The sequence below is a fragment of the Cavia porcellus genome, unplaced genomic scaffold (assembly GCF_034190915.1).
Source record: "Cavia porcellus strain 051 isolate PalLab524CR breed Dunkin Hartley unplaced genomic scaffold, mCavPor4.1 scaffold_25, whole genome shotgun sequence".
NCBI lineage: Eukaryota > Metazoa > Chordata > Mammalia > Rodentia > Caviidae > Cavia > Cavia porcellus.
In genome coordinates this window covers 886,570-914,460 of record NW_026947508.1, presented here as the reverse complement: position 1 = coordinate 914,460, position 27,891 = coordinate 886,570, and the positions used below count along the sequence as shown (strand labels likewise).

Here is a 27,891-nt window from a genome sequence, read left to right as displayed (position 1 = left end):
TAATAATTCAAGATCATCATGAAGGAGGTCAGGAAATCATCTTTGAGAAGAACAAGCAGAAACACTCTGACCCACTCTCCTAGGAGCCTGCACCAGGGCGAGAGGGCGCTGTCTCAGCCGACACAGTCTGGAGGTCTGGAGCCGCCCCACAGACAGGCAGGAAGCTCCTGGGGCCCTCGCTGGCTGGGCTGCCATCCGCAGAGGAAGGGTGGCCACCCCAGCCCTGCCTCCTCGGCCTTTCAGTCCAGCCAAGAACTGCCACACGGGTGGCTGACGGTGAAAACCCACACTCCGTGGATGCCAACAGAGCCGCTATCGAAAACCATCACTGGTATCTGAGGTGACAACAGGCCGGATACCACCTCCACAAAATAAAACAAGAGGCCACTTTTACAGAGAAGCAAAGGGAAAAATGACATCTTAGAAATGAAAATGAAGTCATTCAAGCTAAAGTAGTCAGCTAAAACAAAGTGGTCGATTATCAGGCTGAGGAAATCTCCAGAAAGCAACATCAAGAGAGAGAAAGTACCAACATCCAGACAAGGAGGAGCAGCACAGGAGCAGGAAGCAAGGCAATATGCTGCTCAGTACCCAGAAAACCAGGTCAGCACCGGACCCACAGCACCCACCTTGAGGGCTTCCGCAGCTCCTCCCCACCGGGTTCCCGGAAGGTCCCTAAGCAACCAAGGGACAGAGGCCTTGCGTGCAAAAGCCCAAATGGGATGCATTGACTTCTCAGGAACTGGGGCAGGGGGCAAAGAGAGGAAGAGAGGAAGATCAAGCAATCCTCCTGCCACAACAGACTCAAAGTAGAAAATTAAACCCTCAGACATGTGGGCCCACAGCACTGACCTCCAGGCCCACCTCTGCATAGCAAGTCAAGTCAAGGTCACTCAGATGATAGGTGGACCCAGATGTGACTGATTCCTGGAACCCCACACCAGAAAAACACACAGCAACGCTCAGAACAAAGTACCCACAAGAGTAGCAACTGGCAACAGGCAGGCAGCCGGAGGGAGCCAAAGGATCATGCCTAGAGGCAGTGCACAGCACTGGAGCAGGACAGATCTCGAGAAAACCAAGTATGAACAAAAACTGAGTCAAAGACTGATCCCCGGAACTCATGCAAACACAAAGTGGAGATAAAACAAGGTCAGATGCACTTCAGCCTCAGATAGTGGTCAAGACAGGAAAGGAGGTCACAAGCAATGGCCCAAACAGGAAGTGAGGTCAGGTAGGGTTTCCAGACAGGAAGTGAGGTCTCGACAGAGCTTCTAGCAGGAAATAGGGTCAGGACAGTTTTCACTCAAGAAATTGTATAAAGTGTTCCACACAGGAAGTGATATCAGGACGATGTTGCCCAGGCGGACATGAAGTCAGAATGCAGCATTCCAAACAGGAAGTGAAATCAAAACACAATGTTCCAGACAGGAACTCACATCAGGACACTGTTCTGTCAAGACAGTATGGCTGAAACAGGAAGTAAGGTCACAGTAAGGGGAAATGACAGGAGATAAGTCAGAAGACACCACTCAGGCTAGGTACAGGGGCATATTTCCATAATCTGAGGTACTCAAGAAGCGGAGGCCAAGAGAAACCTGATTTGCAAGATACTATCACAAAATGAAAGAAGAGTTTAAAAAGCTGGGGCTATAGCTCAATGCTCCCCACAAAAAAAGAGAGTGGGGGAGAGCATACCACTCTGTCATATTAACAACAATGGATTTGTCAAAGCTTGAGATGGAATAGAATCGGCACATCTGGGCCAGATGGTGAGAGGAGGCGGCAGGAGGTCTCAGTAGCTGGGTCAGAGGCCTAGCAACACCACGATTGACACCCAGAAATATGTGGTCAGAAAACACGTGCGATGGATGATGGCTGCCTGTGTCTGTGTGTGCAAGGCTGTAACGGGACCTCCTGGGTACTGTCTCTTGACTTCAACACACTGACTCTAGGCCATGTCCACAGATTCCTTAACTCATGAATCAAGAGATGAATCAGAAACCCGCACATTGGTATTACAAACATGAAACAGGAGTGATCGGCGCCAACCTCAGGCAAAGAGGGTGGAAGCCAGGCCATGCAGAGAACCACAAGACCACAAGGTAGCACCAGGCTGCGTCCCCCACACAGCTTAGACCCTTGACAGAGAGAGGCGCTGCCCTGGCCTCATCTCCATCCCAGGGACCCAGGGTTCACTGGCTCTCACTCTGGGACTCACAGGAGCGGGCTGGGGACCACAGCCCCATCCACCTCAGGGAAACGTGCCACAGGCCTTGCTCCACCAGCAAACACCAAGCCCAGCCTGCAATTCCAAAAGGTTCCAAATGGAGAAAATCCACACTGCTCCTTACTGCCACCACGTCCCACCCCAGTGACTTTCCCCAGACAGCAGAACCCATCACAGGACAGCCCAACAGCCACCGGCCACATTTTCAAGGTGCCCAAGCTGAACACCAAGTCATTTAAAAGGAAAGACAAATCAGTTGCCAAGGCACCTGCCTACAGTCCCAACACGAAAAGCTGAGACAAGAGGGTTACTACAAGTTTAAGACCAGCCTAGCCTAGAAAGTAAGTTCAAGGCCAGCCTGAATGACACAGAGACCCTACCTTCAAAAAAAAAAGTGAGACACAAAGGTAAAGCAGTCGACCACGCAAGTAGTACTCTAAACCTTCACCCATTCATGGGTTGGTGATTCCTGAAATAAGCTGCTCGAACCACAAGAACATAACAAGGTCACGACCAGGTAGGGTAGGGACCCCCCGCCCAGCCTGTGGCACAGAAGAGCATAGCCAAGCCCCACCTGCCCACCAACATGAACGACAGGGACACAGGGCAGGGCCGTGCTCCAAGCAGGTATGCACAGCCAAGCTGCGTGCGCTCCTCCTGCACTGTTCAACTTCAAGACTTCGGAGCCAACATCTGGAAAAGACAGCAACTCCCAACCTATCAATCCGCTGTGGGACAGCACTGCCTCAGATCCACAGTCACTACCAGCCTGCCCAGAGCACCCTCTGTGAAGGCTGACAGGTCCATCCCGAGCCCCCCTCAGAAGGTGCTGGGGCCTCTCTCCTCTGCACTCATGCTCAGTCCCTCCAGGGAGCACACAGCGAAGGGGCCAGACCTGCTGCTGGAGGGCACAGTCCAGCAAGGTGAGCACCAAGGACGCAAAACCTACTCAGACAGGAAGTGCCCAAACGCAGACAAACAGGGACCTCAGGAGCTAACCCCTTGGCGCAGCCCCTGCGGACGCCCTCTGTGGCCTCCCACAGCGGGCCCCTCCATGTCACACTCACATACCCTCAACAGCTTCTCACAGCCAGGTCCCTGCTCAGCAGTCCTGGGTGCTGGGCACACAGCCTTTCCAGATAGGGACACACAGCCAGCACTCAGCCCAGACAAGAGCACCATCCAGGTCTCATCTCTGCTTCCTGCCACAGCTGCTTCGCATCCTCTACCCATCAGCGCTTTGGGCACAGGGCTAAGTAAACATGCATGTGTTGGAAACAGATCCTGAGCAGCAAAAACAGGCACCCCAGCAGGCTTGTGGGACGTGGGGACTGTGTAGAGAGGGTCTGCAAAAATGCACAGCATTTCACACACAGCCCCCAGACACCCTGCCCCACTGGAAGCCCTGCCTGGCTTCCCTGAGTTTAAACAGAGAATACCTCAAAACCACAATGCAGACTGCTTCCAGCCCAGCCCCTTCTGAGGATGACTGAAGACCCCTTAAGCCCATGGGCCCTCCACCCCATGACATCCGCTTTGTTAACACAGCAGCTGGCTGGAGTGGTGAGTCCCACCCATGTGGGTTTCTGACCCAAGTAGGAGATTCCATGACACAGATGCTGCACCACCAGGGCAGCTAAAGCAACTTTCCGAGAGCCCCACACACCAGGAATGCCTCTCCCACTCAGCAACCCTCGTTTTCTCCCTATCGAATTCAGGACTTCCAACCTGATGAGCCGCTCACCAGAGCTGAGCATGACGGGTATGGCTGAGCCAGGGTCAGTCCACACCTGAGTGCAGAATGCACTGGCACAGCGGGACCCACAGCCCGCTGATCTCAGCTGCTCCGGCCATGGGCACCTGCTCAGGAGCATCCTCCCACACTGGGTCACGGCAGCAACAATCCCCTGTCTGATAGAGGAAGCCACTGCCCCAAATTTCACCTTTCTTAGAATGGGACGACTGTTCTTTACTTTTACAGAACTTTTCAGACTTTGAGAGTAGGGTGAAGTTTGTTTAAAACTGGAGGGAAAAGAACAATTTTTAAAATCCTCAGCATCTCAAGTGGCCTCACCATCCTGGCCACCTCTCCTTGGGCCGCTGGACCTGTCTGAAGATCCCAAGGTGGATCCCCACAGCATAAACAGCACAGACAGAGCCAGAGCCTGGTTGCAGCACGTCTGGGCACAGCCACCTCCAGGGACAGTGAAGTCCCAACAGCACAACAGTGGGGGTGGCCTCTGAGACGGCCAGATATGCCACTGCTTGGCCACACTGCTCACAGCCAGGAACACAGGGACAGCAGGATCAGGGCAGGAGGTGGTGCAGCGGTGACCAAGCCAAAGAGTAGGAAGGTGGCCAGGGTCCAATTCACAAAGTGAAAACACTTTGCCCATCATTTCCTAGAAAATGTCACTTTGTAGGAACATGACTTGTGAATGTGTGCGATAAAGTGGGTTCTGCCAGTAGCATAGTAGCGGGTCCCCCCACCCCAATCTCCCCATGCGACACCTACTCAGCAGGAAGCTCCATGGGGGAGGATGGCTCCATGGGGGAAGATGGCTCCACACCCGCATGAGCCTTGCCAGCTCTAAAGCTCTAGGGATTTAGCTCAGCACCACATCACATAACATCTTGCCAGCAACTGTGAGATCTTCAGTTTGAAAACCCCACCTGGGGGCCAGGTTATCAGGGACCTCTAGGAAAAGTTCCATTTGCTCTCTAAGACATCCACGGTGACAGACAGCAGGGATGGTCTAAGTGGGACACTCTGAGATCCCACTGGTGACAGGAACAGACTGTGACAGTGATTCTTCAGAAAACATGGTCCCCAGTAACCTGGAGGAAGGAAGCACAACTCAAAGTGGCCTGCGCAGCCCCTCAACATCAGTGTGGGCCAGCCAGGGTCCCATGGTCCCTGCACCCACTGGGAGAAAGTTCAGAGACAGGAGACTGGCAGGGTCGAAAGTCTCCCCACAGGTTACTCATTAACCCCAAGCGAAAAGGCTCCTAGGCAGAGCACACGGGGCAGCCAGGCCCAGGCCTCTGCACATGCCACCCCCACCAATGACAGCCTCCCAGGTGCCAGAGAGCGGTTAGGCTGCACAGCAAGTCCACATGCAGAACCAAGGCCACTCATGGAGAGGCCACCTCACTTGGTCACCATGCTGTAGCTACACATACTGTGTCTATAGGATACTCCCAGTGACAGAAATGGCACAAGGACCCCTCTGACCACCCGAAAGCCACCCAAACGATTATGTGAAGAGAGGGCACTAAGGGCTTCACCTGTGGCCTCCAAACTCCACCAAAGGGTCTGAAGGTCCTGGAAATGAAAAGCAGAGACAGGCAGCAGTCAGGCAAACCGGACCTGCTCCTCCAGCAGCTATGGCTACCGCACATCTGCAGAGAATGGCCCCAAGAGAGGACACCAGGCCCTGAAATGGCCCAGAGAGCAGGATGTGGGCTGCCTAGTCCGGGAATGCCTCTGAGATTAAGCCTCAGTCAGTGGCCTCTTTGAAAGGAGACAGAAGCACCCAACTAACGCATGCCACCGACACAGCTCCAACAACTCCAGACTCTTAACTAGGAGGAGCCCTTGCTAACAAACCAGGTCTCCAATTCCAGCCAACAGTCACCAAGTCCGATGTGCTCTGGGCCTTGCCCAACAGGTGCCAGACGACTGGGCCTTCTGAAACTCAGCATCATGACCCCATCGCACTAACTTCTCTCCTGAGCTCTTGGCCCCACTGACAGCAGGACAGAGATCCACATTTCCAAGCTGCTTCTCCATACAACGCCTCGCTTGCTTTTCCCGCAGGAACCGCTACTTGAAGTTATCAGAAGCTGTGAGGCAAGCCAGGGGCTGATACCTCTAACCCTGACAGGAGGAGGCAGGCTCTGCCCCGGAGCAGACCTGGGGCGATCGGCACTTGGAGACTCCCCAAGAATCATGCAGGCTCCTCCAGCCAGCCTGCAGCCTCACTGGCTACCAGTGCACTCCATGACTTGGTCACAGCACCCGTTGGCATCTGTCGCTGACCGACTGGCCGAACTGGCTATGGGTCACAGTGCTCAAGCTCAGGCCAGCTGTGGCTTGGGGCCCAGTTGCCTCTCTGGGAGAGGACAGGCCAGAAGGTCCCTGGAGGGGGCTGCTGCACAACACGATGGTCCTCCCATGTCTTTGTGAGCCCCCAACAGACAGGAACTCGGAGGCTGTAGCAGCAGTGAGACCTATGACCACCAACCCAGCACCTAAGCCAAGACCCTCCACCCTGTGCAAGGGCCCTCTCTCCTAACACCAGTGCTCCCTCTCCGAGGCCAGGAGGAGTAACACCTGCACTGACCATCTCTTCCGTGGGAAAGTGGGGCACATGAGGAGGGTGGACACTGCCTCCCCAACTTTTACTTCACCCTGGGCTTCAGCGCAGGTGGCTGAAGTGCCTGGCCCTGGGGCTGCCCAAGGCTCTTTCAATCCAGACACAAAGAGCCACCCTCCCTGCGTGTCGGGTCAAAGGCTGCCCGCCCAGGCTCCGCATAGGGCCTGCCTTTTGAATTGGACCAGCAGTGCCACCCCACCCCCAAAGGCCACCCCACCGCTGGCAGGGGTCCCCCAGCCATATTTGCAAAACAAAAAGCAAGGACCCTCCTTTTAAAGAGCTACCCCTGAGGCCGCCCTCCAGCCCCAGCCCCCCTCATTAATATTCAACAGCAAAAATAAAGCCTGACAAAAGAGCAGAGCTGCACCTCAGCTAGGAGCCCGCAGGGCCAGGCCTGTTCCTGCCATGGGAGGCCAAGCCAGGCATCTGGAAACCAAACAGCGGAAATGGCCGCCGGCTGAGTCATCAGCTGGGTCAGTACAACCCTGGGGACAGGGACCAGCAATGTGGGCACTGCCCACACTGGCCACAGCCACCTTTCTGGCCCAGATGCTGCTCCAAGTCCTCGAGGCTTTGGGAAGGCAGTGTCCCACAGCAGGGCCCCCACGGCATGCCTGTCAGCTCCTCTGCCAGGCACTTGCAGCACACTCACTCAGGCTTGCACCCCAACAAGGCCACCTGTCAGCTGCAGCCTCCCCATCACTGCCGTATCAGTCCAGGGTAGGACAAGAGCACAACCCAAGCGCCCAGTCACAGGAATCTTAGCCGCAGCAGGAATGGGGGCCTGGGGCGGGTGGCCACAGGGAGGGGCTGAGCCGGGGAATAGATTCTAGGAAAAGTGAAGCCACTAGGGGCCCCCACCCCTAGCAGCCAGACAAGAAGTATCCCCCTGCCTGAGAGATGTCCCCAACCCAGAAGACACTTCCAGGGCGACCGAGGATACCGCCTTCCTGGTAAGGATGTCACTTTTGTTGGGCACGTCCTTTCCTTTACAGAACTTTCTCCAGAACCTGGAGGATGCAGAATGTAAAGTGCGTGAAGGCATGCACAACTAACAAACACAAATGACAGCACTTTCTCCAAATCCAGACGCCGTACTGCTCATCACCAGCAAACTGCAAACCCAAACACCACCGGATCAGGACAGCTGTGTCAAAAACACAACACAACAGTGCTGGCAAAGATGCAAGGAACTGGAGCCCTTGAGCCTCGCTGGCAGGAAATATAGCAACACAGCCCCAGTGGAAAACAGTAAGGCAGTTCCTCAGAAAATTAAAAATAGAATTAGCACATGATCCAGCAATCTCACTTCTGAGCAAAACCCAAAAGCACTGTGAACAGGGACCTGAACACAGTCTTGCACACCCATGCTCACGCAGCACTGTGCTAACCACTGGGAGACAGAAACCACCAAGTGTCCACAGGTGAGGGGCAAGAGAAGGAGATTTGAGCTCGCATGCAACGGAGCAGCACTCAGCCTTCCAGAGGATGTTCTGACTCGGCTGCGGCCTGGATGAACCTCCAGGACACCGTGCTCAGTGAGCCAAGCAAGCAGAGGACAAAACCCACACAGCACGCCCACGGGGCCCCTGAAGCAGGTCGTTCCTGGAGACAGGACACAGCACAGGGCTGGCAGCCAAAAGCTCAGCAGGGCCAGTATCTTGATGCGGGAAGGGGACGGCCCGGAGCTCAATGGCGGCCCGGCTGCACAAGAACAGGCGAGTACTCACTGCCACTGAGCGCACGCTCTAAGGGAAAGACAGCAAGCAGTGGGCTCCAGCAGCCGAGCTAGTCGGGAAACTGAGGCAGGAGAGCCACAAGTTCAAGGCTGGCCTGGTACTCTCAGCAAGCCTCTGACCCAAAATTTTAAAGAGATGGAAACACAGCTCTTTGGATTCACCTTGTGCACACATGTGTGTGCTTATGTACATGTATATGAACACACAACAAAAAACTTACCATGTTGCTTTTTTTTGAACTTCAGTACTGGGGATTAAACCCAGGGCCTTTGCACTAAAGTACAACCCAGCTCTAATTTTTTCTTTTTATTATTATTATTGTTATTATTACCTTACGACCATGCCTTGCCAAATCACTGAGCTGCCCAGGCTGAGCTCACACTTCCACTCCTCCGGCCTCACCCTCCAGAATGCTGGGATTACAGGTGTGTGTCACCATGCCCTGCTTGGGTTAGGTTTATTTTATCTTGATTTTTAAAAAAGAAAAGCAAATTAACAATAACAACTTTTATAAAGCAAAGGTGTACAAATTAACAATGGAATTTTTCAGCTTTCAAATCAGGAGACTTCTGCACCAGCACCACCTTAGAGTGCAGGAAGGCAGGAGACAGGCAGCTCTCAAAGGCTCCGTGGGTGTGGTGCCATCCCATAGGCATGGACTGGCAGCCCAGTGAAAGGAAGGTCTCGACACCAGGGAAAACCAGTCCTCAGAAAGGCCTTTCTTTGGGAGAATCAGAATCTGCTACAGAAATCATCAGAGAAATGCATCAAGCATATCGCTGATGCCGATTTTATAGTCTTGTGGATTCAATCCAGGCCCCATGCATGCTTCACAACTGCTCTACCACTGAGCTACACTCCTAGCCTAAAAACACACATGGCCAGGCACCTGAAATCCCAGCACTGGAAAGACTGAGGCAGCAGGATCACTGAGTCTGAGGTCAGCCTGCTCTGCACAGCGAGACCTTGGCTCCACAATCAACCAATCAGTGCATGAAGATCTTAAGCACAACCAGTCACTGCATGCAACAACGCAAAGGGAAGCGCGCACTGCTGCGCACGCTGGCTGGGGAGCACCCCTCCACCAGCCGGACCTTCCCAAGCTCCCCACACCCCTTGCATGGCAGAGGCTGGGAAAAGAGGTGGGCAAGGACTTCCCGAAGACAGCTGGCAGAGCCACTCACTCCTTCTCGCCCGGGCACCTGCAGCACCCGCACACCCTCCACTGAGAGAGAAACAGCAAAGGGACAGCAGCCACAGGTTGCACCTCTTCCTGGTGCTCAAGCCCAGGGCCTGCTGATTGCCAGGCACTGATGCTAGCCCACCCCAGCCTGCACACTGCTTCCTGACAGTGTGCTGAACCTGGAGTTCAGCGTCACCACCCTGAGCCCCCCAAGGTATCACCCAACACAGCCACAAAACAGAACCCAGGCCTAGGGGTTCCCCACGTTCCAGAACGCTCAGCGTCACCCAGGTATCACTCGGAAACCGTGTGGCCACACCCAGGAGCACCTCCCTCCCCGACAGCACACCTTGCTCACCAGTGTCCCTAGGCACGCGCGGAAGCTGCCTTTTCACACCCTCCTGTACTCTCGAACACTGTACTGTGTGCTTGCAGCCTGCTTCCTAAAAGAGAACATTAAGAGGCTTTTCCTACAGAAAACTTAACAGCAAGAGAAAATATCTGTGACACTGTGTTTGGTATAAAGAGAACAAAACCTACAGTAAGATGATGTACACGTCAATGAACCCAATAAAAAAATACCTTCCATGTGGCAAAGATGCCTGTGAGGCTGGGCCCCTGAAGTTCCTGCCTCGCTGGTGTCATGGGAAGCGCACACGGTACTGGCTCTCTGCATGGATCTAGGCAAATATGCCCAGGTATGGAGAAGGGGTCCATACGTCTACCCCCAGAAGCCCTCCTGCTGAGCTGGGCTGGGCCAGGTCACACGGTGGTACCTGTGTGTGCAGGGAGGCTGACCCTTACCAAGCAAAGGGGCACTTCCGAGTCCAGAAGGGCTGAGGCCTTGTGCTACACTCTCATGACCCTCGCTGTCCCAACAGAGTTAAACACTGCCTCTACCCCACCCAGGCCCACACGCAGGAAGACAGACAGACACATGGAAGACGGGTCCGGAACAGCAGCAGCAAAGGACAAGCATCTGAGGCAGCAGGGCCTCCACACTCACTGCGGGGAAGGAATTAGCTCCAACTTTGCTAGGAATTTTGATGCCATGGCTACAATTTTTTACACTTCCTTATTTGTTAGCAAAGATGTTGAAACACTTGAATATGAAATACGATGATGCCTGGGATTTGCTCGTGTAAATCACAGTGTACTCAAACAAACAAACATCACAAAACAAAAAGAGGAGAAGCGAGATTCAGCTAAATTTGTAGGCCACACAGGAAGCTGCAAAACTGGTACATGGGGTACATTATACTGGCCAGGGTGCACCTCTCCACCACACTTCAGGGCAGGACTGAAATCTCCACAGACATGTTCAGGTCCCGAGTTCATAATGACAGTGAAAGAAAAGTGTCCTTGCCAGTCCCCACTAGAGCACTGGGGGACCCTGCGCCTTCCAAGCCTGGGAAAGGGAGGACCCTGCCTTTCAGGTCCCACCAGTTTCCGCTTTACTGCCTCCAAGTCTCACACACAGGAAGCAGAGTGGCAGAGACCAGGTGTGAGGACAGCCATGAAGTCTCCAGAAACCTTCACGCCAGAGATGACAAACATCCCATGCACTCGGAAGGGTGGGGAGGAGCCAAAGTGGCCACCAGCTAGAGCTCCACCCACCCTGGGCCACATGTCCAGACAGCACTTGAGGACAGGGCTGCCCTCCTGGGGAAGCCGAGGAGCCCAGGACAGCAAGCAAAGACCCATGCAGGCAGCCTCCGCTCTGCTTCCAGCGTCTTAGGAAACAGCCATGGTTTATGCCCATCTTCACCTGTCACGTGAAAAGCTCCAGCAACAGAGTCACCGCAGGGATCATGTGGCGCCATGCCCCAAGAGTGCACACCCCTGCACCATCCCTCCCTGGACCTGGGATGACTTCCCATCCAGTCACCCAGCAGAGAGCACTCACTTCCTTCAACCCCAGCTTTCCTCGTACTTCAAAACTCACTGACTTGAACTTGATGGTCATAGGAAGCCCTGCCCAAGGGTCCAGCCCCGTGAGTCACCCTACAGCCACTTACAGGGTGGCACCCCCAACAAAGGGCCAGCAGCACCCTCTCCAGCCCCGCGATATTGCTATCTGCTTTTGGAAACAGTACCCCAAACACGCCATGCCAGCCGCCAGCTCTCGTGCCTACACTCCTCACAGCTGTCCCCAGGGCTCCACCAGACCGGCCGTCAGCCAATGCTGTCTCCACTGCCAGACCTCCCGCAGACCCCAGCCACTCAAGGTGCCCATGGCCACACCACCTTCTCAGGGCCTCCTCAGTCAAGGTCTCTGCAGGCTGGCACAGCTGAGGCAGACCAGACAGGGCAAAGCCAGGGCACAGCTATCTGTTCGGTGAGGCTGCCCTCCTGGGTCCTGGCCCACTGCCCTGAGAGCCCAGGGTACTGCCTCACAGACAGCTACAAGACCCAGAAAGAAAGAGTACCACTGCTTTATCTAATCAGTTAAGTAAGACAGAGGCACACACAGGATCAACAATTCAAATAAAAATGTTTAAATGAGAACAAAAAAACTGACCTACACTAGCACACTGAGTTCAACCAGGAACAGCCACACGCCACGTAAAGACATCTCAGTCAGCAACTGCTACACCCAGGACAGAGGTTCCCAGGGTTACAGCAGAACTGAGACCCCCAGAACCTACTGTTCTTCCTGTACCTTCTATAAACTTGGCACAAAGCGTCTAGATGCACACTCACCTCCCCTGGTGGTCACACAGCCCAGGTGCATCGCTGGCCATCCATCTGGGTCTGGCTACAGTCACATGCAACATGAGGTTCCTACTGAGACAAAACAGCCCAGCCACACGTTCTGTCCATCACTGAAGAGCAACTGTAATGATGTGGGAGACTGAACACCATAGAGGAACCCCCCCCATAACAGAGACAACTCTAGCAGCAACACAGGGCAAGTTAAAGCACACCCTAAACCCAACTGAAAGGGACGTGCACACAGAGCCCTGACCCAGCAGCTGGAAAGGGTGCCCACTGCATTGAACATAGACACGGCTGGGCCACATAGACCTGTAGTGTGCAAACTGCTCTCTGGTTCAAGAATCAGGACAAAGGCTCTTGCCCCAAAGGGTGCTATGTGGCTAGGCAAGAAACTTCAAAAGTAGGATTCTCTCGCCTCTGCCTCTCATCCGGAGACGGAACCCCTGAGGCTGTGAGAACAGGGGCCAGGCCTGGGCTCAGTTGGGATCACAGTTCCCTGGGTCCCTGCTCTGTGGAAACCCTCCTGATCACATTCCGGGTGTCCTGTTCTCCAGCTGCCCCATGCCCAGCACAGAACACGGGTCCACTGGCAGTTCAGCCCACATTGGGAGTGAGGGTTAGGGTCGCTCTGCTCCCCAGCAGAGAGGTCAGGCCACCACCCTGCCAAATGATCTTGGGAATTAAGAGGCACAGCCCAGCTCCCAGAGCTGCATGGGGCAGCCTATGGGGTTGCATTATCTTCGCAGTTTAAAGAGCTTTATAAATTGAGACAAAATCCAACAGGGTCAGGCAAGCTGGGCGACACTTATTGCATACAAGGATGTTAAAAAAAAAATCACAGTTTTGATAGTTCTGCAAAAAAAAACTTTGCAAATTTACAACAAAACTGTCAAGTAATTAAGGCACGGCGCTTCACACATGAACCTAAACTGCTAATTAAAATCCCCTCGCTTAATTGACTACATTTGCATATCATTCAACTTGGGAGTATAATTTTTTTAATCATTTGGGCAACACGGTTGTAGCGCCAGGAAGTGAGAGGCAGCAGGTGAGACCAGCAAAGACCCAGTCAAGGGCACTGAGCTGGAGGTGGCAGAGTCGCTACCTCCTGCTGGTCTCAAAGACATCCAGGGAAGCAGGAGCAGAGGTCTTAAAGCACTACACCAGCCACGAGGTTCAGGCACCGCCCACCCTGGGCCCTGTGTGCAGGGCAGGGTGCAGCCCGAGTTGGAGCAGAGGGTATAGGACCTCCTGCCGCCACTAAGAACCCACTGTGTCCACACTCAACAACAGCACAGGTCCCAACAGGTACCTCACTTGGTTCCTGCTGGTCTGGGCGGTGCAGAAACCCCCTCACCACGTGGGGACGCGTGTGCACATGTGCTGTCCACGGCTTCCAACAGTCCAGCCGGCTGCCTTTCCCCAGAGTCCAGACCTATAGCCATCTCCAACAAACAAGCAGCAGCCTCTGGCCCAGTGGCCCTGCAGTCTGTCACTAGAGGGGTCCAAAATGGTCCCCCAAAGAAGAGCTGGGCCCTCAGCTCACCCTACCCACAGAGTTAGCTGCAGGTTTGCTAACTCCTGTCACAGCAAAAGAACTTCAGGACATGGCAGCGTAAGGCACAAACAGTGTATCAGGCAGAATTAAAGTGCATGCTCAGAGCACAGGCCTTCAAGAGGGCACTGCGGTCTGGACTAGGGTTTCTGAAGTGGTCTTGGGTATTCTCCAGATGGGTGAGCTAGGATGTGCATTCCTGCTGTCCATCAGGGGACCCGCGTGGTGGACTGGGTCAGGACGCACACCACCTATGTCTGTGAAGCTTACAGCAAGGCTGCCCTGTAGCAGCACCACTCCCTTAAGGCCGGAGATCTGCATGCAGAGGCCCAGGCTCAATTCCCAGGTGAAAGCATGGGTCCAGCTTACTGTATCTTTAAGATCTTTAGGAATTTTTTTTTGGAATTTCCTGGAGAGAAAAAGGTACCATGATTTTGGTTAACTTTGTGTCCTGGAGCTGCAGCTTTTCTTAAAAGTACATATTTTTTGGCATCATTTTTACCTATCTTTACTTCTTCTGCCTCATCTCCACTTCCCATGCCATGGACACAGCGTGCCCCTGTTGGGCATCAGGGCTGTGTGGGGTAAAGAAGGGGGAGCATGCTACCACAGGCACTCGAGCAGTGCCCAGCGCAGGACACAGTGCCAGCATCGATAAAAGTGGTCTCAGGCATCACGGAGGTCCAGGAAGGGCCCACCCCATCCATGGTAGAGGCCCAGCACAGCCTGGCCACTGAGTAGCTGCCACACATCAGAGTGGGCCATGCATTGCAGGCCAGTGCCCAGGGCTGTCCACCAGCACATACACATCACTGTGGGGAGGCAAGGCAACAAGTGTGTCCAGAGGAAGGTCTGCATCCATCAGAGAACAATGCCCAGTCCCCTTACCAGCCTCAGGGGCCAGTAGGAAGCCCTGGACACCCCCTTGGCCTACCCTTTCTGCACAACAGCCACACCAGGAAGAATCATGTGGCTGGCCTTGGCATGCATCGCCTGGCAGAAAAGCCCATGGTGTAACTAGGCACACGAGCAGCAGGCAAGCTCTCCCCAGGCATGGGGATGCCAGGTTCCATGCCCCACCAGCACTGGAGGGCCATACAGCCACCCTTAGTTACCGGAGCCTCTAGAACAATGGTTCCAGAGAACAGCTCAGCAGCTGGTCAACATCACCTGTACCTTGCAGAGAACACCCTCAAAAAGTGTGAGGACCAATCAGCAGGCTGCTTTAAAAAAGGACATCAACCACTTCTCTCTTTATAGACCCAGACACACATCCCATAGCAAAATCAATGACATTTGTTCCCATGCGACTCTCAACACAAGATCCAGACTCTACCAGACACTGCCCACACACCTGGCCTCCTCCACAACTGAACCCAGTGGTTCCCAGCACACAGCACCCTAGTCACTAAAGGCTGCCAAAGTCTGCAGGGTGACAGCCAGCCACCTCTTGCTGCCATTACTTAAGAGGCTGACTTGTGGGCAGAGGGCACTATAATTAGCAAGAGCACCTGACTCTGCTGGCAATTGCTTTCCTCGTAAGCACAGAAACCAGCAGCTCACAGACACCATGAGCCAGGTGGCAGGCACAGACCCACAGCTTCAAGCAAAGGGCAGCCAGGGGGCCAGGACAGTGAGGCAGAGTCAGTGCCACAGGTTACCCACGGCTCCCCACCTGAACCAGTCAGCCAGCCCAGGACAATCACTTCACAACATGGTGTCTCCCAACTGTGGTCCCACGCACAGTGCAAAGACAGGCAGGAAGGGAAAAGGGCTGCACCAAAACCCACTCTCCTGTGAACCTCCAGGAACATCTTCACCCTGCCCCACAGGTCTGGCAGGGAGCCAGCTTCGCAAACCCAATGGGCAGCAACAGTGACCCATCCTAGACTCGGATGGCACCTCCCTCTGTGAGGGCCTCCCAGCCACCCAAGCGCATTTCCCTGCATTTCCAACAGCACAGTGGGAGCCGCGGGATGCCGTTCCCAACAAGAGCTGCTTCTTTCAAAGCCACCAGCGGATGTTCCAGCGGAAGCCACAGCAGAGCTCAAGGGCCAGGGAGGAACATCCGTGCGTGCAGCCACAGCCAAGGATAACATTCCAGGGCCTTCCAGCACCCGACATGGGCCCAGGCTGGAGGCATCCCGAGTCTGCTCAGAGTGAGCCACTTTCTCCAGAGCACAAGATGGATGCAGGAAGGTGCCCAGGCAGATCTGACTACACTGCAAAAAGCGCCGATCTTTCCTTCTCCAGTGTGGAGGGCAGCTGCCAACAAGCCTCATCAAGCTGCAACTGTGCGCCTCCAACGTACCGCTCAGCAAGTATTTATTCCAGTCCTGAAAGCAGGGAAGCAGGGACCCAGGTCTCACCAAGCCCCCCACTCACCCAGTTCTATGGGACCAACAGCAAACCACAGGCAGGACCCCAGGGACAACCACACCCGAGTCCCCCACCAGGACGGCAGGCCCAGGCTGGCAGATGTGTGGGCATGCAGTCACTTCTCGGTCGCCCTGGTTGTTACTGAAGTCACGGCTTGCTCAGAATCTTTGCAAGCCAGAACAGTCAGCTCTGAGAAGACGCGTGTGCCAAACACCAAGAGAACATTGGTGGTCCCCAAGGCTCATGCCAAGACCCCTTTCACCATTTCCAGCCTAACAAACAATGGGATGATTAGAGTGGGCATTTCTTGGGAAGACTGAAGCAGCCTGCTGGACGGCCAGGTACACCCTGCACAGGTCACAGAGGGAGCACTTCATCTTCTGGAGCACCACACCACCTCCCCTGAAACTTGCCTAAGTTACCAGGGATGGTGGGGCACGCCTGTAACCCAGCATTCGGAGGCCAAGGGAGAAGACTCACAAGTATAAGCCCAGGCCAGGGAGCACAGTGAGACCCTGACTTAAAAAATGAAAAAGGAGCCATAGCTCAGTGTTGGCGGCTATCACCTGACCCTGGTCCTTCACTGCTCCCCAGAGCCATTGCACAGGCACAGGCACAGGCACAGGACGCTGAGGCCTCGTCCATGCCTCACTCACAGGCACACTGCAGCAGTGAGAGTAGTCACACACCCTGACCCAGCCTTGCAGGTCATTCTGGCACACAGCGAGGGGGATGGCACTGCAGCTAGTCCAGAAGGAACAGGCTGACAAGAGGCCAACCTGACCAGACTGCTGCAGACAAGGTGGAGGAGTGGACCAACAAGGATGATAACTGGTATGCCAGAAATGCTGACCAAACCTACTGCCATCCACGCAGAAGGCCAGGGCACCCCAGACCAGCACCCCTCTCCTGTGACCCCAATCTGGACATTGTCTGGCTCAAGTTCCCCTTCCTAGGTGACCAGCAGCCAGAGGCAAGACCTCTCCCTGCATCTCTCCCAGGTCTCCAGCCTCTGTGTTTTGACTCAAAACAAAGCAACTTTTAAAAAACATTTCAGTTGAAACTTGCATAATTCTTTCAGTGGAGAAATCCTCCCTTGGCTTTCGCAATCCTTAGAAAGAGATGCATTATTGCCACAGAGTCCGGCCGGCTGCGGACACCTCCTGCCAGACAGCCAGGGAGCAGGCCGGAACCGCCGCCTCCTCCCTGGCCCTGCGGGCGGCGGCACAGCAGACCTGGGTTGGGGCACCCCCACGCCCGGCTCCGGGGCGGGGCTCGGCTCACACTTAACCCAGACTTCCTCACGCTCAACATCCTGTCTGCCCTTACGCGACATCTCAGACAGACATTACACAAACCGGCTGCAGGGGAGGTTGAGAAACAAGACGCCGCAGTCAATGACCTTACTCTCGGAGGAGCCACACTGCCCAAGGGATGCCAGGGAGGCAGCAGGGGACAGAGGCCAGGGCCACTCAGCAATCTTGCTGCCCTCAGAAGACAAGGGACCTAGCTCCACTGCCAGAGGGATTCCAGAGACTGGCAGGACAAAGAGAAGGGCTCACAGACTGCACTTGGAGAATGACCTACTGGAGGTTCTGCTCCCTGCAGAGGTGGACTGAGGTCACCCGGAGGAGCAGGCAGGGCCAGGGTGCACTTCACGCCTTGCACTCTCCTCTGTGGGGACACAGCTGGACCAGGATATGGCAGAACCCTGAAAGCATGTCCAGCCACCGTTCACCTTTTTAGAAGACCTCGCTGGCCTTTGTTCTGGAGCCCCTGACCTGCTGACCAGTTCCCTGTCCAGGAGCTTGACCCTTTAGCACAAATAGTTCCCTAACTTCTCTACCAAGCACCTAAAGAAGTCACCACTGAGCCTCAAGAAAGCTTGGCGGGAAACACTGCAGTGAACACTCTCAAAGAAAACTGAGGGACCAGGCAAAGTTGACTCCCCACCCCGGAAACACCACCCAAATCCAGGGCAGCCAGGTGAGTACAGCCCCAGGTGGCACACACAGCAGCAAGAGGCAAGGCAGTCGCTGCTCCCGTGCCGTGCCATGCTTCCCACCTCAGCCCAAGAGCAAGGCAGGACTCACTCTACGAGGGCTCCTAGTCCAGCACCCGCACCCCAAGCCAGCCCCTGGCACCGCAGGGCGGCAGCTGCCCCCAGCCCACGTCAGGACTCAGTGCTAAGGCCGACCACTCAGCCGGGTACCTGCCTGCACTGCGGTCAGTAAAGTCTTCAAAGAACACAGATAAAAACTCCACAGTACGGTACCCAGAATATTCGTGTCAAGTCTCCCACAGAAACAACAGCAACCCCGACGGAGAGCTTGCACCTAAGCACTGGGCCATGAGACAGGTGTGGCCAGTGGGGCCAAGCCAGACTGCCAACTATGCCAGGACCACAGGGAGGCACCGTGGACCTGGGCACTGGCCTGGGGCAGCAGCAAGACCTCCTGCAGGACGGAGCAGTATCCCTGGCGGCAGGCCCAGCGGCACCTCACACCACTGCTGTCCATGTCTCTCGTGGACTGACAACAATCTGTGCTGACAAGAGAAACAGCACATGGGATCCAGTGGTTCTGAGACAGCCCGAGACGAAGAGGAAACAGGGCAGGAGGTCACCAGCAGGGAAGACGGGAAGACGCACAACTCCCCTCTGTTTCCCCCCAGCCTGCAACATCGCAGCCACGGCGGTTCCTCAAGTGACTCACTGAGCACTGGACAGCCTGAATGTCCTTCCCAATCACACCTGTAGGAAGCCGGGCCTGGTGGCCCCCAGACAACACACATCCTCTACTCCCACGACACTGGGGATACCACCAAGGAAGGCCAGCACCCTCCACACAGTCGTGGCACTGCTGCTGTGCCACAGTCTGAGGGGCAGCCATCTATCTGCACACGGGGTGTTCAGGCTCAAGGCTGGAACCCCAGCCCAACTCCCCCAAACCTAGAACACGACCCGAGCCCCGCCAGGCAAAGATAACCAGGGTATCAGAGACCCAGGAAAAGCACCCACCTCCCTGCTGTGGCTGCAGAGAAGGGCAGGAGACCCTGCTGCCACCACAGACCCCTGAGGCGTCCTGCTCAGGCTGCCGGAACACCAGCCCTGCGGAGTTCCAGCACACTCTTTGTTCCTCCTGCTCTCTCCTCAGATCAGAAATACTAAAGTAGGCTACAAAGGAAATGAAGAAATCAAAACACATTCTGTGAATCTGTGGCAAGAGGGAGTGGGAGGAGCCACAGGCAGCAGCAGTGAGATGTCCAGCCACTTCTCCTGGGGCCACCAGGGGCCCCACCCACCTGGCCTGGCAGCGCTTCCCACACAACACCTGTGAGTGCGCACAGGCGAGCACGTGGCCACTGCAGGGGGACGCACAGGAGATGAGTAGCCATCACCCCCAAATGCAGGGGGGCCCTGGGTAAGAGCAGAGCCAGACCACACAGGGTGGAACGCCCCACGAGGGCAGAGAGCCTTCCAGTCCCACCTCAGGAAAGCACAGAGAACGTGTCAAGAGGACAGGCCTCCCAGACCAAAGCTGCCACTGCTGGGCAGGGCTGCTGCTCAGGCCTTTCACACCTTCATGGCACTCGGGGACTCTGGGCACTGACCCTCAAAGAGCACAGCGCCAGGGGACTTGCCAGCACAACCTGAGCAGCGGAACCTGTCTCACCTCACCCTGTGACAGGGCTCAGGGCACCATCTGGTCTTCTAAATGGGCAGGGCCCAGCCTGCCTTGAGCCACGGGACACTCATACCCAGGCCGCAGGCCTGCAAGTGGGGAGGGAAAAGACAGCAGCAGTCCTGCTGAGCAGCACCTGGGACAAAAGGACCCTGGAAAGGCCCAGCGGAGAGCCCACAACACACACCTGACCCAGGATCAACAAAAACAAACCCAGACACACCCTGCTCAGCCAGCAGCCTCACACCAGCTCTGGAAATGAGCGAGCGGGCCCGGCCAGTCAGCCAGTCCAGGGTCTGCTGGGGAAAGCCCAATCCTGTGCAAGTGGACCAAGCCACAAGGACCTGCAGGCACGGGCCACCAGTCCGCAGGGCTCCTCTGTAGCCTCATCCCAAGGGGCTGTGGGCAGCTGCACCTGGGGGCTGGCCTGGCCGGCGCAGAGATGCCACACCACACACAGGCGCACATGCTCGTGCAAAGCCCCCCCCCAGCCGAGCCAAGGCGAGGCGACAGTCCTTTTCACACCCCCTCCCCCACAGCTCTGACACTCCGCTGGAGGGGCGCCCAGAGAAAACCGGGCTGCAGCATCTATTCACAGATTTAGAAAAAAGTTTGATGCCATAGCTGAATTAATTAGGCCTCCCAAGAATAGCTAAGCCAATGCAGCATTCTGTGTGTGCAGTTTAATAAGCCTGGGTATTTGAAAGAAAAGTTACAAACATTTGGGATGTATGCAATAAATTTCCTGTGAACCCCAGGGAACAATTTCCTCATCTAGTGACCCCAAAGATGCCCAAGAGAGATACCACAGTCTCAATGCACACAACAACGCCTGGACAGCAACTCTCCATACCCAGCCCTGCTGCCTGGTGGAGAGGGACAGAAGGAAATGGGTGAGCCCAAAGCAAATCGCCGACCATCAGCAAGTCCAACACTTGGGACAGAGGGCCCCTGACCAGGCCACACAGCCCTTATCACCCCACATGGGGGACACTGGGAATGACTCCCTGTAGGACAAGTAGTCTGGAGAACACAGGACTGGAGTCTCCAAGTCCCAACCCCTGCCACTGCACCCCGGATACTTTTGTGTCCGTGTTCTAAAACTTCAAGGCACCAAACAGGAAAGTTGGCACGCCGAAGCACGCTGTCTGCTGGGGACCAAGCCAGGCTCGACAGGGGCCCTTTGGAAAGCTGGCCCTGAGGCTCGTCTGGGTCCAGCTGTCCTAACTTCCTGGAGTTTGGGGTTGGCCTCTCCCTGAGCAGAGGGAGTCCAACAGGCCCAGCGTTCTGGGCAGTGGACACAGGGCTCAGGAGGGCCTTTCCACGTACCAGGCCTGCACCCCACACCCACACTCTACTTAGGATCAGCCTGGGGACGATGAGCCCATCAGGCAGGACATTTCCCTCTCCCATGCATCAGAGCCCTATCGACAGGGACCCCAAGCAGTCATCAGCACAACAAAACAAGCCCCTGGAACGTGGGGTCAGGCAGAAGCCCTGCTTCCAGCTCTGAATGACCAGAGCCCAGCCATGCAGAAGACCCTACCACCGCCAGTGCAGCCTCCAGGCCCAGAGGCCTGGGGACACTCACCCGGGGCACCCGTCGCTTGTACTTGTTGCCGTAGTCAAACTTCTCCTTCACGTCGTCCAGGCAACGGCCAAGGCGGGCCTGCTCCTCCTTGCCCGTGTAGTCCTGGCTCAGCAGGATGTAGGCCCGCCAGTTGGCTGAGTCGAAACCCCAGTGGCAGGTCCGGTTCTCCAAGGCTTTGTGCGAGTGCACCACGAACTTGTGCGGCGGGTACATGAGGCGGCAATCGAGGCACTGGATACAGGCTGCGCTGGGGCTGCTGTACAGCTCGGGCACCAGCAGCCCCTTGCACTTGCCGAAGCACTCGTGGTACACGCGAACGCTGCGTTCGCTGAGCTCCAGGCCCAGAGCCAGGCTGGCGGCCAGCTCCTTCTTGCAGGGCGGAGGGTAGGCGCCGCCGTAGAGCAGCGCGTTGCACAGGCGCTCCGCGTCCGTCTTGGTGATGAGCCCGCATGAGGGCGCGGAGAAGGGAAGGATGCCCATGACTTTGAGGATCTCCAGCTGGTCGGCCGTGCAGCGCGAGCAGTAAATGTGCAGCTCGTCGCACACCGAGTTGATCTGCTGCAGCGAGAAGTCGCGCAGCACCGAGTTGAGAATCTGCGGCAGGCACAGGCGCTTCTCACCGCCCACCACGAAGCACGAGATGGTCTCGCCCTCCAGCACTGTCTCGCAGCGCTCTGTGGAGCGGTCGGACGGCATGAAGAAGGGCCCGGGCAGCACCGGCGGCGGAGGCTGGATGGCGGGCAGGTGCAGCACGGGCGGCGGCTCGGTGGTCGCAGGCACCGGCGCAGGCACTGAGGCCGCGCCCGCATCCTTGGCGCTCTCCTTCTTGTAGGCCTCTTGCGCCCAGCGCGCCGAGAAGGCAGCCGGGCCACCCAGGGAGCTCATGGAGCTCAGGTGAAACTGCTCCAGGGTCTTCTGCAGCCCCGGGTGAGGCTGAAAGCCGCCGCGCCCGCCCGCCGCCGCCTCCATGGCGCGATCGGGCTCTCCGGGCCGCTCCCGCTCCCGTGCGCCCGGGCCCCCGCGGCCCCCGCCGCCGCCCCGCGCGCCCCGGCGGCGCCCGCGGCCCCGACCCCGGCCGCCCCCCGCCGCCGGCTCCCGGCCGATCACGGCCGCGGCCTCGGCCTCGCCCGGGGGCGCGAAGGCGAAGGCGGGCGGGGCGAAGGGGTCCCGCCGCTGGAGCCCGCCGCCGCCCGGGCCCGGCGCCACATCCACGCGCCCCGAGCCGCGCCCGCCGCCGCCCGGGCCCCCCGCGCGCCCCCCGCGCGACCCCCGGGCTCTAGGCGCGGGGCATGCCCCGGCGCGCGCCGCCAACGCCAACGCCAACGCTCGCGGGCCCGGGGCTCGCGGGGGGCGCGCGGGCAGGTGCCGGCGCCGCGAGGCGCGAATCGCCGCGGCGGCCGAGGCCGAGGGGCCCGGGAGGAGCGGGGACGCGGGCGCGGGGCCCGCCGGGCCGTCCTCGCGCGGCGCGCCGCCGCCGCCCCGCTCCTCCCACCGCGCGGCGCCCGCCCGGCTCGTCCCGGCGGCGCTGGCCGGCCGCGTCGCGCCCGCGCCGGCCCCTGGCCGCCTGGCCGTCCGGCCGGCCGCCCCCCGGCTCCCGTCCGCCCGCCGGCCCGCGCGCGCGGCTTCCGGGGCGACGGAGGCGCTTCTGGCCCGCAGCTTCAGAGCGCGGCGGCGGCGCGGGGCTCGGCGCGTTCGGCGAACATCCTCCCGGCGGCTCGCTCCGGCTCGGACTGAGCGCCCGGCGCTTAGCTCACGCCGCCGCGCGCTGCCCCGCCTCGCGCCGCCGCCCCGCCCCGCGTCGGCCCCGCCCCCCGCGCTGTTTGTTGCCGTGCGTCCGCCTCAGCCCGAGCGCCGGCCAAGAATGTGACCCGCTCTGGGCCGGCTCTTCCAGGAACGCGCGCGCTCCCCTGCCCGGCCTGACTCGCTCGGCCGCACTCGGCTCCGCCCGGCCGAGATTCGGTCACGTTCGGCCCCGCCCGCCTGCGCCTCGGCTCTGTTCGACTCCGCTCGGGCCCGCACGCCACGAGCTCGGCCCCGCTCGGCCTCGTTCGTTCCAGTTCGGCGCCCCTCGGCCCCACCCACCGAAGGCCGCGGGAGGAGGCGGTGGCAGCGGCACCCGGGGCCCCCCTTCCGGCCGACGCCGCTTCCTGCGCGGCTGGGAAGGCGCCTGTCCTGCCGCCCCGGGGCCCCCAAACCCACATTTCGCCTGCCACAACCGCAGAACCTCCGAGGGGCGGCCAGGAGCCGGTCTGCGTGGCTGCCACTGCGCGTCACCTGGGCCCCCCGGCTCATGGAATCACCACGAGACACACCCCGGGCCCACACGCCTGCGACGTCACGAGTCATGCCCCATCGTGCGGGGACTTAGGGCAAGTCTCGTGGCGTCCCCGCAGGACGGGAATGTCCCAGGGTCCCGAGGACAGGGTCTCCCTAGAGCCTGGCCAGGGTTTCCATACCTCAGGGGTGCCACCCAATGCATGGGGCTCCACGCCCAGGGGCGCCACACAATGTCACCTGATAGAGACGCCTGCATGTGCTAAGGCTGCAGCAGGTGGGACGTCGAAGCATGACCTAGGAGCTCGGCCCATAGGGCCACCTGTGACCCTGTGCTCCCAGCCATGCAGCCTGTGGCCGTGCTGCCCACTGGCCCAGTGCAGGACCCTCTCCGCTCCCCGGGCAGGGGCTTGGAACCCACTACTGCCTAGCCCTGAACCACCCACTGGCAGCGGCAGACGGGCAGCGTCAGGAGTCGACCCTGGTGTGTGCCAGGCCAGGTTAAGGCATGATCCTTACTTACCTGCATGCTGGGGACTACTGCTTATGCGTATGTCAGTGAGCACCCAACTGTGCGCAGAATGAGAATGACCATGTCCCTCACACGTTGGCTGCAATGTGGGAGGTGGCTGGCCAGAAAGAGCCAGGAGGGAGGCTGCGATGTGGTGTGTGCAGCATTCAGCAGAGACCTGGGACAGCTCTGACCAAGCTCAAGCTGAAGCCAAGGGACCCTTTTCCCCACTGGCCTCTGAGCTGGAAGAATTCCATGTCCACTTCCGTCAGAGGACCTGTGCAGGTCACATTGAAGATCAGCTCTTGGTGGAGGCTGGAATAGCCCAAACCAGCACACTCCGGAGTCCCACACCTCCGGGGGCTGTCCCTGTGGCAGGCACAGGAGTCGGGAGGGTCACCACACCCAGGGCAGGACATGCTATTTGGTTCCATTCTAAAAATCAGCTCACTCTCCACGGTGGACATAAGGGCCTGCCCCAAGTCTCTGCCCTGGTCCTGTAGTCCCCTAGGGGAACCTCCTTGTCATCAAGATTCCTGTACCCTGTTCACCCCACTGAGCAGGCATCTCCACCATGAGGAAGCTCTGTGTGCTTATGTCAGAAAACTGGTAAAAGATTTCCTCAAACGGCATATTTTAAAAAACAAAGAAAGTTAGGCTTAGCGGACTCTACCTGTAATCCCCAATGCTCTGGAGTCTGAGGCAGGAGTATCAAAAGCTCAAAGCCACTTGGAACAATTTAGTGAGACCCTGTGTCAAAAAGAAAAGGGGCTGGGACTGAGGCTCAGCGACAGAACACCCCTGAGATTGATCCCAGTACAATTTTTGTTTTTTTTTGTTTTTTGTCTTTTTCATTTTTATTGGTACCGGGGATTGAACTCACGACCGCCTGCTTGAAAGGCAGGTACTTATGCCGCTGAGCTAAATCCCCAGCCCCCCCAGTACAATTTTTTAAAGAAGGAAACAGAGTTGGAGGTAGATTTTGGTTTGTTCATTTGTTTGTTACCAAGCATCAGACTCATCACCTCACGCTTGCCAGGCAGGTGCTTCTGCTGCTGAGCTAAATCCCTGGCCCATAGTTGGTTGGTTTTTTGATACATCTTTCTATATTAGCAAGATTGCTCAGGAACTCATATCTTCCTGCCTCAGTCTCCCATATGCTGGGATTGCAAGAATGCACTACCATACCAGCTCTGGAAGACAGTTTTATTGGCCTACATTTAGACCCAAAAAAGGTTAGTATTGCCTGGAGTGTCTTTCTTCCATCCAGATATGAATTCTGCACAGTTCAGCAAATTGTAATCCCAAGAAGGCCATCAAGCATGAGCCCAGGTGTCCAGTCAGGAGGAGCTCCTCCTGCCCTGAGCACACACCTTCGTGGGCACTGCCCACTCAGAGGCTTGGCCTGCTCTGGGCCTTGGGCTGTGCAAGCCCAGGCCAGGGCTAGCATTTTGGCCCCGGCACAATGGGAGCAGGTGAGAGGGCCGTGCCTGAGCAGGCATGCAGGAGGATGAAGGCCCCGGTCACAGGACAGTGTCAGGAGGGAGTGGGCAGGGCTGCAGGCATCCACAAGGCCTCCGGGTGGCCTCTAGAGCTGTTTCCATCCTCAACAGCCTCTGCAGCCTCCACTGCAGAGATGCTGGAGTTTCCAGGGCAGCACAGCCCAGTCTGTGGGCCAGGCAGCTGTGATAGGGCCCTGTATTATCCCACCCGTGAGCCTTCCTTTCCCCCAGGAACCCACTTGTGCTGCTAGGTGGGGGTGGATGCCCTATGCCACAGACATATCAGGAGTGGAGGTTGGGGAGCCTAACACACAGGCAGAGGCGGAGCCCACTGCCAGGCCTTCCTGGCTCTCCACTGCACCCTAACACACCACGGGCCTGGGCAGCTGCAGTGCACACACACACACGTCTGGCATACCATGCTGGCATTCGGAGACCCACCATGCTCCTGCCATTCTGCTGTGAGAAAACAACCACCAATCGGCAGACCTGCCTGGACAGGAGTGAGGTCATCCAGGGCCTGAGAAGCGGCAGGTGGCCGAGGCACTGACCTTGGATCGGAGGCCTCCAGCCCGAAGCCAGCAGTTGGGAGACAGGAGAGACGGCACCCCAGGACCAGAGTCAGGGCTTCCAGGGAGAGAGCACCTCACACTTTGGGGGAACACAGGCACCAGTTGGGCCATGCTCTGGGAGGCTCGGGCTGCCAGGCCAACAGACACCTGCTCATCATAACCAGCCTATGCCTCGCTGCACCCGATACTTGAGATGCGGAAGGGGAGCCCAGCTCTCCCTCACACTCTGCTGTTGAAAGCACTCGGTGACATTGTCAAGCTTTGGCCAGGCACTGCCCTACACACCTGGAATCCCAGCTACACCAGAGGCCAATTCCAGAGTCAGCAGGCCAGCTCAGTTCAGCCAGACCCCATCTCAAAGTGAAAACATCAGAGGGCTGAGGGTGACTTCAACCCCCTGCACCACCGAGAAAAGATTAAACACGAAGGAAAAATTATGCACCTAACTTGAAAAACACTTGCAAAGACTTTTGTCAGAGAGACCTTTAGAGATTTGCATGTAAGCAGGGTATCTCAGAGGTGCTGGTCAGGGTGTGAGGAGGGAGGAGGAAAGGGAACCCAACCCGGGAGTGAGACCTGACCCGGGAGCCTCTCACTCCCCTTGGGTACCCTCAGAGTGCAGCAGGGCTCAGCACCAGCCCCAAGGCCAAAGCGCTTCCCGGGCTGGGAGCTGATGCCACAGCGAGGTGGGGGTAAGGAAATGTCCAAAGAAGGGAAACCAGAGCAACTGACCAAGATCTCGTCTCGGAACCCGAAGGCTGGGTGTGACACTGAGGAGCAGAGCACCCGCCCAGCATGTGCGGCCTGGGTTCAGCCCAGCACGGGGCGGGGAGAGATGAGCCTGCAGTACTGGGTTGGCATTGTTGATCCCCGTGTGACCTCAGCATGCACAACACTGAGGCTGTGTGTCTACGCGAACATGTGTGTCACTGTCCCAAGTTCTGCCGCTGGAGGAGGGAAACCCCATAGCACCAAGTACACATGGACCCAGGCTTGAGCCTTCTTTCGCCCTTCCAGAGTGCCCTGGAGAAGTGGCTGAGCCCAGGGAGCCCAAGAGGAGGTGTGGGATGAGCCTGAGGAAGGGTCGTCATGTCCTGGGGCCCCAGAGAAGACAGGAGCCCGGGGCTCCAGGTCAGACGTGGAAGGGGAGGACACAGAGGGAGGGGCTCCATAGGTGGTATAATATTTACTAAAGTAAAAGCATGAGCGAGCTGAAAGCCAGACACAGACCACCTGCTCCATTTAATAACCTTTCCCCACAGCAAGGGTCATTTGTCACAAAGGGGAAAGTTCGTGTCCCCTTGGAGACTCTGGCAGCTGTCACCTTAACTGAGGTGGCCCATGGGCAGCTGGACAGTGGCGTCCCTGTTCCAGCTGAGGGCTGGCAGGCAGGCCCTGGTGTTGCTCCTGTGATTTCCCAGCCACAGAGGCACAGCCTACCCACCAGAGGGACCCCAGCCGAAGGGCCGGCCCTGCACGAACGCACACTAAATAGGCTGCGTAAAGCAGAGCTGCTATCCAAGCATTTTATCAGACACAGGACAGAAAGACTGGGACCTACAGCTGGGACCTACA

General features: G+C 57.3%; 2 protein-coding genes across 2 annotated transcripts in view; one reads left to right on the top strand and one right to left on the bottom strand.

Moving 5' to 3' along the window:
* Ski (SKI proto-oncogene) overlaps positions 1-22,692 on the bottom strand; it is a 54,876-nt gene extending 32,184 nt beyond the window's left edge. The window contains exon 1 of the mRNA XM_003461536.5: positions 21,458-22,692. Coding sequence (XP_003461584.3) covers positions 21,458-22,426 — 969 coding nt within the window. The 5' untranslated portion in view covers positions 22,427-22,692. The remainder of the gene's footprint in view (positions 1-21,457) is intronic.
* LOC134472854 (basic proline-rich protein-like) lies at positions 22,425-24,162 on the top strand. The gene is made up of 3 exons (XM_063235220.1): positions 22,425-23,285; positions 23,349-23,811; positions 24,074-24,162. Exons 1-3 carry the CDS (start codon positions 22,425-22,427, stop codon positions 24,160-24,162), a joined length of 1,413 nt encoding a protein of 470 aa, XP_063091290.1.
* The last annotated feature ends 3,729 nt before the right edge of the window (positions 24,163-27,891 follow it).

Excerpts from the sequence above, each read along its gene's own strand:
- LOC134472854 (XM_063235220.1), top strand. The coding sequence starts at position 22,425 with ATGGCGCGATCGGGCTCTCCGGGCCGCTCCCGCTCCCGTGCGCCCGGG. Across the intron at positions 23,286-23,348 it reads CCCCCGCGCTGTTTGTTGCC|GAACGCGCGCGCTCCCCTGC; the intron begins GTGCGTCCGCCT and ends CGGCTCTTCCAG. Across the intron at positions 23,812-24,073 it reads GTCACGAGTCATGCCCCATC|CCATGCAGCCTGTGGCCGTG; the intron begins GTGCGGGGACTT and ends CTGTGCTCCCAG.